This window comes from Vigna radiata, chromosome 1 (assembly GCF_000741045.1).
Source record: "Vigna radiata var. radiata cultivar VC1973A chromosome 1, Vradiata_ver6, whole genome shotgun sequence".
Classification (NCBI taxonomy): Eukaryota; Viridiplantae; Streptophyta; class Magnoliopsida; order Fabales; family Fabaceae; genus Vigna; species Vigna radiata.
Genome location: NC_028351.1, coordinates 21,825,359 through 21,838,301, shown reverse-complemented (window position 1 = coordinate 21,838,301; position 12,943 = coordinate 21,825,359). Strand labels below are relative to the sequence as shown.

Genomic DNA, 12,943 nt, shown 5'->3' with positions numbered 1-12,943 from the left:
ATAGAGTCAGGTTAACATTCATAGGGTCAGCGACAATCTTTGGAGTAGCATTCATAAACTTTCTTCGACTCTCTTCGTCACTTATCCAACCCATAGGGTCAGAGCCTCTGTTTGAAATAATCTCTTCTCCCTTCTATCTGAAAGCAGACCGACTTGAAGAAGCCATGAAAATGGGTTTCTTGATTAATCTTTCTAACTTAGATAGGGTTTCTTGGAGTTTTGACAAGACACGGATACAAGAATGTAATACACAACACAAGAAGACCCATATAAAAAGAGCACGAGAAATGGTAAAAAGAGTGCGACCCATTTTGATAAAATACAACGAACATTTACAGTTGAAAATAGAGACCATAGTCAAATTCATTAAACACATATAGTTGACTACTGTATCTCATAAGAAATTCAAAAAACAGAGTTTAAAACATATAGAGACAATAGTCGAATTAAATAATAATGCAGTCGACTAAAAATCGTGAAAACAATTTTTCAAACTCATTCAATGAATTAAGCATACAAACATTCACTCATGCAATCAAACATCCACAACTAATAAGCTCAAGCATAATGCAACAGAATGATACAATTTACCGGTTGTAGATACTCAAGATTTTGATTTTTCCAAGGTGATTCATCCTTGAGTTCAAACAGCATCTCCTAGATATCCTGCAAAACAAATCAAGTTTTTGTTGCTGGTACCCATTTTATTTTGGGTCCTTGTTTGTCAATTCTCATCACTTGTTCCATTGGTCTCCATACATATAATCCTTTAGGAACAACAACATTTCTATAATAACAGTTTCTAACATTGTGACCAACACAATTGCAATAAAAGTATGCAGTGTTAACAGGTTTTCTCAAATCAACAAATCTCTCAGCACTATTCTGTTAGACTGTGCTTTATATCCTATTCCTTGTCTGTATATAGCTCTGCCAGAGGATTTTAGTACAACATTCAAATTGTCTCTACCTTGAGTGAATTTGGCTAGCGTATTAAGTAATTTATTTTCTCAATGTGATTAAGACATTTTTCACAAGGTTTTTCTATTGTAACAGTTTCAATTTTAATTTCCTTAGCAGATAACAAAGCATCTTTCAATTCCTTTTCTAATTTCTCATTTTCAGAGTTCAGTCAATTAACCTTGTACTTCAGTCGCATTGCTTTAGCATGTAGTTCTCTGAATACTTCCAATAGTTGTTGATGCTTCACTTCTATAGTTTGATTCTCGAATTCAGCATCGCTGTCATAGTCATCTTGTGATGTTCCAGCCATATAGCACATGTTGGATTCCTCCTCATTATCAACATCCTCATCACTTGAGTTTTCAGAATCTGTACTTTCCCAAGCAATGTATGCTCCTTTTTGCTTCATGCTTTTGTCTTGAGGGAATCTTTTCTTTCCTTTCTGCTTAGGCTTCAATTCTGGACATTTGGCTTGATATGTACTTCCTTTCCACATTCGTAACAATGGACAACATTTGTTCTGAAGCTTCTCTTTTATCTTTGACCTGCATGGTTAGTAAGTTGACTATCATTTTGCATAAGTCAACTAAACTTTCTTACCATCAATGTCATCAGTTCTTTTTTGTCCATGTCTTCATCTGAGTTCTCTGTCTTTGAGTTATTCTTGCTTGTAGCCTTCAGAGTGATAGACTTCTTTTCCTCAATCTCCTCTTCATCCTTTAATCTACCAAGTTCCAATTCATGTTCTCGTAGCTTGCCAAACAAGGTAGCCATGTTCATGCTTGTAAGGTCTTTGGACTCAAAGATTGTAGTGACTTTTGGTTGCCAATTTCTATCCAGACTCTTCAAAATCTTGATGTTGATCTCTTCTTTTTCAAACACTTTCCCGAGAGCCATAAGATGATTAACAATGTGTGTGAATCTTTTATAGACATCATAGATAGTCTCACCAACCTTCATCCTGAAAAGTTCACACTCTTGTATTAAAGCCTTTTTCCTTGCTCTCTTCACTTCATTCGTGCCTTCATGTGTCACCTCTAAGACATCCCACATTTCCTTTGTAGATTTGCATTGAGATATCCTGAAAAATTCATCACTGTTAGTGTAGAGGCAATAATATTTCTAGCCTTAATAGCATACTGAGCTTTTCTATTTTCATCAGCAAACCATGTAGTAAAAGGTTTTATAAGAGTTTTCTCATTAACAATTTTAGTAGGCATAAAAGGACCATTCAAGGTTGCATCCCAAATTCCTTTATCCACAGATTCAAGAAAGATTTGCATTCTGATTTTCCAAAAAGGATCATTTTCACCAGCAAACAGAGGTGGTCTGTTTGTTGAAGCACCTTCACCAAAAGTTTGAAAACAGGAAGCCATCCCAAGGTTTATAGTCGATTCAATGAAAATCAGATTCGACTAGTTTTTCAAATATTTTATGAAAACCAACTCTAGTGCCATTGTTGGAAAACAGGTAAGCTTCTTTTTACACCAAGAGGGGGGGGGGTTGAATTGATGGGTTTTCAAAATCAGAGTTTTTTCGCAATCTTTTATACAAAGTAAAAAACTTTACAAACTTTCTTGAATTGCAAGTAATGAAAATTCGTGTGCAGCGGAAAATCGTAGCTGAATATGCAGATAATAAAGTTGACTGTAATTAAAAGAGTAGGGATAGAGAAATCAAATGCTAGTTTCTATACTGGTTCGGCCTCAATGCCTTCATCCAGTGTCCTTTCTGTACTAGGAAGCAAATGCACTATAATGGCAAGGTTTTTACAACAAGACTTTTATAGAAGACCTCTACGTCAAAAATATAAAATACCTTTATAACCCTCTAACCAAAATATAGGCAAACCACACAGCAAGACTTGCAACAAGATGTCCCCTCTCCTACAATCTGCAAAACCACTTTGAACAATTCTTAAAGTGAACTAGACTCCACGAGTCTATCCCCTGTAATCACAACAGGTAACCACAGTAATCATCACGAATGCCAACAAGAATCTTGATCAACCAGAGAACACCTCAATGTGAAGATATGTGATAAAGCAGTGAACGCACAATCAATCTCCCTTTGAATCTCCTTTAACCAAGATCACCACCGTCTTCTTGAAGAGTTCTTGGAGCTCTATAATCTCAGAGAAACAATTTGAAATAGAATCTGAAAGTGTTAGATAAAAAAATATCCAAAAGTCTTAGAACAACTTCAGGTTCCATCTATCTATAGAATTCTGTTAATCAGACGCTCCCTTAGTCGAATATGCTACTAATCCAGTCGACTAGGTTATGACAGTTATAATAGATTAGTCAGACCAGTAGCATTCAGTCAAATAAAATAAATTCTCATTCAATACAGTTGACTTTCATCAATGCTCAACTAACTTTTAAAAATATAGTCGTTACTGTTCATGAGCATAACAAAATTTCAAAGCAAACAACTAATACAGTCGAATGTGTGGCGCACACAGTTGACTTCGACATGTCAGAGCATTTTAAAATTATTTCCTTCACAAAATCTCACATAGCACTGTTTCTAAAAGTCTGTACAAAGACTTTAGTATAGTCGATTCAATTTAGTAATGGAGTCAAGTAAACTGCAGCTTTGTCACACAGTTATAAGTTCACAAAGTGTATGTGGTTTTTATCCTTTAAAACATGTGTAATGCAACCAGATATGATGTAACATGTACAAGCTCAATAAGTATGCATTCACATAGCAGTATAACACAGAAATATATTCAACAATATATCAACCAATCAGCATAAGAACATGTAACACAACAACAACATATGTGTGTTATTAAAAATGTGTTGTCATCATAAAAAACTAGAGTGATATAGATATTGTGTTGTCAACAATCTCAACAAGAAGGAGTAAACATATTGAAACTTGTTTTCAGTTCTTGTGTGAACAAGCGAATGATGGAAAACTTAATGGAAAACTTGAAGTAAGTACTGCAAATTTGAAGTCTTGCTTGCAAATATGTTTATTAAAGCTTTGAAGGGTGAAATGTTTTAATTTTTAAGAAAATTTGTTGGTGTTATGCATATTAACACAACTTTTGACTTAAGGAAGAGTGTTACAAAATAAGTGAAACTAATTTTGACAATTTAATTTACTTTTGTATTTTTTTAGTTGTTGTAAACCTTATGCTATTTATTCATATAGCATTGGCTAATAAAATAAATTGGGATATTCCTTTTGTATTTTTGTTGTATGTCTCCTATTGTTATTTTCTACAGTTTCCTCTATATCGAAGTTTTATCATATTAAAAAGTTATGGTGTCTGTGAGTTTTTTTTTCCTCTATTTTGTGCATCCTAATTAGGGATTACAACGGGTTGGGTTGGGCACGAATAGTGCCTACCCGTTACTCGACCCGCCAAATAAAAATGTACTTACCACCTCGTCAGGTATTCGTTTAAAAAATACTCGCGGGTACCTGGACATACCTGCAAAACTTAAAAAAAGAAAAATTTACATTTTAAATTTAAATAAAATTACAATATATATATATATATATATATATGTATATAAAATATAAATTAAAATTTAATTTTAATTAAATTTTTAATCTAATAAAATATAATTTTATTTTATTTTTAATTAAATTTAATTAAAAAATATATAAATTAATTTTTTTTATTATATTTTTGGGTAACGGGTATCCGCAGGTCGGATAGTATACTACCCATACCCGACCCGTTTAGAAGTAAATATTAAAATACCCATTACCCGTTACCCGTAAGTAGTTACTATCCGCTGCAGGTTTTATCCGCGGATACCTGTGCCTACGGATTTTTTTAATCCCAATCTTACATAGGAAATAATTTTGATCTGGAATTTATTTGTTTCTTATTTGTTATCTTATCTTAACCAACACCACCACACGTACGTTATATGGGTATTAATATCACTAAGCTTTCCTATTTATTTTTTGTATGTCCATAATTCGTTATATAGATTATTTTTTTCGTACTTTAATTTGTATTTGAAAAAGATACTTTGATGAATGTTATGCTAATTACTAAAAGAACTACAAATAGTTTATATATACGCCCTTAATTCTATTATCACTATATTTAGTATATTTTTTTATGACTAAATATTTTATTTCTGAAAATGTGTAATTGCTATATAAATATTCCTAAAATGAACATTTCCTCCTCCTTTATTTAATATACACGTTATCCATCACCTACCTTGTAAACAATAAATTATATGCTCTGAGAGCGAACTATACTTACCTGTCTACAAGCATGCTGCTACTAAAGAATTTCAACAAATAAGTTTCATAATATTAATACTTTTATATGAAATTTTACCAATCGCTGTATATTCTTTTTTACAAATCTGATATTTTAACATAATAGCATTTTCTATTACTTATATAGGTACACATAATTATTTCATCAACAAGAGCACTTGCCATGCGCTTTATATATATATATATATATATATATATATATATATATATAAACTTTTTAAATATATGGTTATACATTTATACTTCTGGGAAATAGATGTGTTGATGACTCAAACTAAGGTTTTCTGTTTTTAGCTAAAAGAAGAAAGAAAAATGAAAATTAAATTAGGGTTCTTCATATTGAACCTCGGGAAGCAGAGAAACATAACTTCCTTTGCATATTTCATCTATTTACTTTAATAATTACTTAGACAATCTAGCAAGTACTAAAGGCTCTTTATATATATATATATATATATATATATATATATATATATATATATATATATATATATATATATATATATATATATTTCTAGTCAACAACGTTAACATATTTTAGCCAAAGAAATATATATAGAAAAATAGAAGTTAAAATTCATCATTTTGAGTGCAGATTTTTTACCAAAATGATGAAAGTTAGAACCTAGGAATGAAGGAGTATCTATTCTGTCAAATTGGTTGCCATGCTGAGACTGTGAGAAGAAACCTATTTTGCCATCCCAAAGAGATAACTGTTCCTTCATCCCTTTCAGAAACTCTGAAACCCCCACTTCCACCCTCTTCCTCAAACTGTAGAGGATAATAATGGGTCCTCATCTTCAGAAGCAGCTTCGCCTGGATCACACACTTTGAGCTAATTTTTCTTCCCACAAACCCATGATTCTCCATTCTTGTTTTCCATGTTTCCATCCTCTCGTACTTTGGGCAATCCACACCATCCATGTCATAGTTGAGCATGCTTTTGATCTCTTTCCCCAAAAGCTTCTTCTCAATCCTCAATCTCTCAGTGCTCTCAAGTGGCAAGCAATCATCTAGTGAATCGAACATGGCTGCAAAATAGTGCAAAGACTCAGTGAACCTTGACAAGAAGGTCTTCAGACTCCTGCTACCTTCTTGTTTCACCAATACAACAATGGAGGGGCCAAGAGAATGAACAAGGCCTAATGTGTCCGAGACATTCATGAAACTACTCAAAGTGTTTAAGTAAGAAACAAGGTTCACTGCCAAAGTTTCATTTTTCTTTCTCCTCAGGTTGACGAGCCTTGATGAGCTTCTTAGAAGCCCTTGGAACTCAAACACTAGTTGGTTACTAAACCCTTTTGAGAAGCTAACTAATCTGGCCTCAGTTTCTTGCAATTCTTTCAGGTTGTTCCCAAAACCTGTTATCCTGAGGGATATTCTGTTGCCACTGGTTGCCTTTTCAGAAAGTGATTGAATGAGAGAAGGCCATTGGAAGCCATAGGAGACATCAAAGTCAATGACATGAAGTGCTTTGTTGTTCCTCTCTTCCTCCTCCTCGTAGGCCTCCAAAATGGCCTGGTTTGCTGTGAAGTGAGCAAATTGGTAATAGGGTGAGACTCTATAGAGATCTGTGAATGCAAGAAACTCTTCCTCACTTGTCGGTTCCTCCATGACCATGTCATAGAAAGGGGACTTTCTTGTGAGAAGCCTTGCAGCCAAACCGTCAGCAAAGTAGGCTACCACACGTTGAACTGAATCACCTATTAGGGAAACTGTTTGATACAACTCAATCAGATTCTCAAGAGTTGCACAGTAGTTTCTCTCATCAATAGAAGTGGCAGTTGAAAGAAGCAAATGAATCAAAGGAAGACCATTATTCCCATCTTCAACCACTCCTTTTCTTCTGTGATCTTCTCTTAGCATCAGCTCCCTCATTTGTAGCAGCCTAAAGATCTTCCCTTCATACCCTTCACTGGACTTCATAGGAAAAACAAGAGAATTCGTATCATCATCCCTTGCCCTTCCTTTCTTTCTCCTCTCTCCACCTGCATCAACCGAAAGAGTAAGATTTAGAAGCTCTTCTTCCTCTGAACCTTCCATTTATCTGAAGCTGTAAGTGAAAGAACAATGATCAATAGATCTCGAACATATTACAAAGTGTTTGCTATGTTCTGTGTTTGTTGGCTTTACCTGGGAAACAGCTCACAAACTTTGTCTTGTGACATGGTGTGTATATATATAAATAAGACCGACAAATGATAATAAGAGATTTTTCTTGTGTATTGTTTCCAAATAAGACGGAGAGATTAAGAAGGGTATCTTTTTATTCTCTAGAATCAGTGTTTTTGGGGTTAGGAAAACACGTTGATGTGTCTTTATTATTGGACTGCTTTTAAATTCTATGCTATGTTTGGCTTTTAGATTAACTCCCACTCCTTTGGTAGTTGAGAAGGCTTGCAAGATGCCATACGCATTAGACATAAGACAGCAGTGTCGATGGGAATCAAAACGTACCGTCTTAAGAAATTGTCTTTAATTACACACTTTTTTCCTTCTTTATTAATTGTCCCAACCAGATTTCTTGAATCCCCTTCAAGATATCATGTTCCTTTATTCCTTAACTTCTTTTCAATTTCCTAACGTTGTACATGTTTAGATATTGTTGTTTGTGCATCCCAAATCATGGTTTGGTTTAGAGAGTACAATTTTTTTTCCTACAAATCTCAAGTTGGCTTTGATGCAGAAACTACAATAAAGGACATTAATAAAGACGTGTATACTTCCAAACATATAATTTGAACATATTAATAGGTTAGGTCTAGTGCAACAGTAGTCTTGAATTATGATAACATTTTGCCAAGAAAAACGTACCCATTTAGAGTGTGATATAATCAATCTAATAGTATTTCATAGCATATAAAAAAAAATTAATTCAATTATTGTAAATATTTTTTTATATATCAATGTGTTTTTAATCAATATTAAAATAAAAACTTATTAATCGGTGAAAACAAATCAAATGTTAGCAGGAGTTATAATAGAGTTGCAATCTATATAATTCAACCCTAAGCTAAGATTCGTTTATCATCATTCAAAGATACGAATAAGGTGTGGGAATACACTGAATTTGAATGATACAACAAAAGTCAATGCCATGCATAGTAAGTAATGGTTAATTAGAACGTTTGATTATTTTATATATATTCTTTAATCGTTTGATGGAATCGAAGAAACTTGGATACCCTATTCTTCTAAAAATGTTTCTAATTTACATTATTAGAGCTTCGTACAAAGGATTATGGGTTTTCTTAGCATATATTCCTCAAGTACATTGGGATCCTCTGCGATGAGAATTTTGAGACCTTGTCATATCCCAAGACAAATGAATGCAAACAAAAAGGTGACCTAACTTCTCCTGTGTGAACTAAATTTCATTTGTTATTTTTTCCATTTTGGAATGGACTTGTGTTTGATTATTCAATTTGATTTTTCTAGTGTTGGGGATAAACAGGGACAAAATGGATTATCCACAAAGCATCTTCCAATGCGAATATAAGCCTTGTCCACATCAAGTAATACAATTCAATTTTCTACCCATCATATAAATAAATCCCTCATAAAACTTGTCAACGAAAACACATGATATTTTGATCAATTCTACCTGTTTAATACTGTCATACAGTGTAGTCACAGTTCTATTCTTTCTTTTTTCAATTACTCGTGTAAAAGTATAATAATAAGAAATCAATGTTTGAAATATGAACATAATTAGAATCCCTTGTTAGATTTTAGCATATATGTTTTATTAAAAATAGAGGAAATTGTGCGGAAGAATTTACCGATTCAAGCAGAGAATTTCTGTTAATTAATAACTTAAGTAACTAGAAAGTTAAAACAGTAAAACAAAACACATCATTTAAAAAAATTATTAAAAACTATTATATTATTTAATTTCCCATATCTGAGATATTTATTTCATGGTTATCTTTCTCAAATAGCCATATAACCAAATTGTGGGAGAGAAGTTATGTGCATTGAAGTTGGTAGCATTTGAAACGGTCATATAGATTAGATACCAAATTGCATACATGAAAAAGAAATACTAAATTCTTGATGAGATCAAGAGGATATGTTAAATAAATAGAAATTAATTAATATCCTCTAAATATAGGACACAATATATTGCCTCACGCAATCTAAAGATGATTTTGCAACTTTCATGCATAAATCGTAAATAAAATACTTTAGGTTTGTATTCAATCTCATAATACTTATTATATATATGTTATATTTTGATGATATTATTAGTTGATAATTTTCAATATATTTTTGACATTAAACTATAAACATCTCAAATTTGAAATTAAACAATAATTTTATCTCTGGTCAGTGACAAAAGACCAACAACAATGATTAGGTTATGATATTCTTGATTATCTTAATGTTTAATTTATCTTTCAGAATTGATTAATAAGTAATAATGTTTATTATGGTCTATGTATGTATTATGTATTAATTTATAAGATCTGTATATTCGAAAGTGAAGAGAACAATGGAAAGCATGGTGCAGAAACAAGTTGTTTGATTTGCATATCCCTAGTAAATCTGCAAGAAGGGAAAAAGGACAGTAGCAGCAACCATAGACGAAGACCAAATCCCAAATGCAAGAAACCTCTTTTTGTCTGAACGTGATGAAAGAAGAGGGTTAAAGGGGGAAGGAAAAGATTTAGGGGTTAGAAATTCAAAATCCACGGGAAAGACGGAAAAGGAAAGTCAGGGAAAATAAAGTGGTAAGGTAGAAAAACATGCCTTTGGCGTCAGACATATCTTATCCATATTCTTTTCTCGATCTTCCAAATTCCTTCATCATTTTCATTTTCCATTTCTTTTAAAACAATGATCCCAAACTCAATATGATTTGTTGGATAAAACAAAATTCAGAGAAGTTTTTTGTTTCCAAATGTTTTATGAATAGTTTGTTTATAGTGTACAAGATAGAATTAAATCTTATCTTAAGAGTAATGTTAGAGAATCTATATAAAATAAAGTAAATTTTTATAAAGATAAACTAAGTTTAAAATTCCCCTATTAAAATTATCTTAAACCTACTTTAACAAAAAAAAAAAACAAACAATATTTATTATTTATTGAATTTATTATATCACTTATTATTAAATAATTATCGAATACATATTAATATTTAATTTTATACTCAAAATTATAAATCCCGACATGATCGATGTATTTATATATAAATTTATAGTATATAAATCAGTTTAAACATTATTTTATAAACCAACAATAGAATTGAATTAAAATTAAAATTTATTTTTATAAAGTAGATGAAAAATAAATTTCTATTAAAATAGTATTAAAATATATCCGAATGATTATTATATTATTATAGTTATTAAGTTGCACATTATGAAACATTTTTAAATCATTAACTAATTCAATCATACAAAGTGTTATTAAAATTTACGTAATCTTATTATAAATCATGAGTAAATCTTACGTTTTAAATGAGCTTTACAACATTAAGTTAATTAAAAACACATTTAAAAATAAGCAAAACTTATAAGCTATATACAATTTAGATAAGAAAAACTTACAACCGATATTTATTTTTTTTAGATATATTTTTGTGTAAGATTAACATACTCCATCAAAGATTAATTTTTAAAACGTACGTGATACATGCAAAGCAGAAGATACCTCTATCATCAAAGTATTTTGTAAACAGAACGAGATTGAAATAAAAGTATGATAAAACATTTTTATTTACATTTTGGATGAACACTAACCTGAAGAAATATAACAGGAAGAGTTTAATTAGGAGGGTGAATGGTGGGGTTAAAAGAAAAGGAGTGAAGGAGACAAGTAATTGAAGGCATTCCAAATTTCTAATTGAGGTTGGTGGGTGTCAGACAACAGCACGTGAGGGTTTTTCTTGATGAAGAAAAGAAAGGCTTCCAAAATTTATGTTGTTTTCACTTTGCGTGATGAAAGCCTTTGCGTGCTAAGATGAAAAAGAAGAGAAGGGAAGGTAGTAGGGTAAGAGTGGTGGTGTAAAGAAAAGAAGGTGATGTTGTCTGTACTTATAGCTATCGTGTCAGTCATTAAAAGGAAAATTTTGATGGATGGAGAGATAGAGCAATGGAACAAGCAGGGGTATCACACTTTCACTCGGGAACCTTCCCATTATTTCCAAACAATATCAAATGGTAATTTTATACACTTTTAATGTATATTTCTTTTTCCCTTTTATATACATATGTAGATCATCATAATTATTAATGCATTCCCCTTCCAATAATTTACTACTTCTACATGGGATAGGATGAGACATAGCTTCCTAGCTGTAATATAATAATCTTGGATATACAAATATATTAAATCTTTGTTATTTTCTTATCTTTCTCTTATCACATTATATATTTTATAAACCATAGATGGATTTTCAGCTATAATTTTGAAAGGTAAAATATTTAATCTCAATATAAGTTTAAGTTTCTAAGGTAGTTTTGAACGAATTTCTCTTCCTCCAATTAGTGCATTATTTTTACCTTGTATATAAATGGTTAAAACATTAATCTTAAATTTAACTTAATCTTTTAAAATTGACATATAAAATAAGGTTAGTATCATTCATATATTATAGATTAACTTTATTTTTAATTGAGGAGAATTTTTAACATATCTCTTTTACATGGAGATATAGTCTAAATATTAACAGGTACTTCAGTATGAATAATAGATAAAATAATAAATAACAAATTTTATTAGTATAAATTTTAACTTATTGTTCTATATTTATTACGAAATGAAATTTAAATTTAATTTTAAAAATAAAGATAAAAAATAATGAATCTGACTAAAAGATTCTCCAATAATTCCATTAAGATATGTCACTTATAAACCTATAAAGTAATATTTAAATTATGTTTGAAAATGAACTTTTATGAGATCTTCTCATAAAATAGTATTGTAACAAGTTAAAATTAGTTTTCGAATAAGGTAATGTTTAGAAAAACTTATTTCTACTAGTGCAAAAACGCTGTTTTAACGTCACTCATAAGACGTTGGTTAAAGGGTGACTCGACGTATATTAATGGACAGTGGTATTACCGTAAATAAGTTGGTAAACAAGACATCGATTTCTAGGGCAAACAATGTCTATGATATAGTAGACATCTGTTCTGCCCTAACCAGACGTCCAAGGGCCTGAGGTAGGCGAGAAGACAGTCTTTTCTACCCCATTGACGTCGGTTGTGACGGAGGGCAGACGTCTATCTGGCTGCAATTAATGCTCTTCACCTGATTCCCAAGCGCTTAGACGTCACGTAATAAATAATCGACGTCTATAATGTTATAAACGTCAGTGCTCCCTTAACTTGACGTTAATGGGCCTATCAGGAGGCAGGAAGACAGTCAACCATATAGACGTCTGGTTTCAAGGAGAACGACGTCTATGTGACTGTAATTAATTCTACTCACCAAACTCGCATGCACTTCGACGTCAAGTAGTAGGGGGCTGACGTCTAAAATGTTATAGACGTCGGCGCCCCAGGACAACCGTCGTCTACTTCCCTGACCGCAATTGAAAAGTCATTCCGATCAACGCCGTAGACGTCGACGCCCCTTGTGCCCGTCGTCTAAGGTGCATGCAAAAGGCAGTATAAAAGTTATCTTGAACGTCATATTAGTGAGATAACTGACGTCTAGCTAACTATAGACGTTGGTTTCTGTAGCAACCGACGCCTCAATTCATGTT

General features: G+C 31.9%; 1 protein-coding gene across 2 annotated transcripts; it reads right to left on the bottom strand.

Moving 5' to 3' along the window:
• Positions 1-5,729: 5,729 nt before the first annotated feature.
• Positions 5,730-7,629, bottom strand: LOC106759299 (protein SCARECROW-like). 2 transcript variants are annotated; one of them, XM_014642409.2, is made up of 2 exons: positions 7,360-7,629; positions 5,730-7,279 (listed from the first exon to the last, which is right to left on the bottom strand). In XM_014642409.2, exon 2 carries the CDS (start codon positions 7,267-7,269, stop codon positions 5,878-5,880), a length of 1,392 nt encoding a protein of 463 aa, XP_014497895.1. In that variant the 5' UTR covers positions 7,270-7,279; positions 7,360-7,629; the 3' UTR covers positions 5,730-5,877. The 2 variants fall into 2 exon arrangements, with proteins under 2 accessions (XP_014497895.1, XP_022642106.1); XM_022786385.1 differs by having other exon boundaries at positions 5,730-7,214.
• Between the last annotated feature and the right edge of the window lie 5,314 nt (positions 7,630-12,943).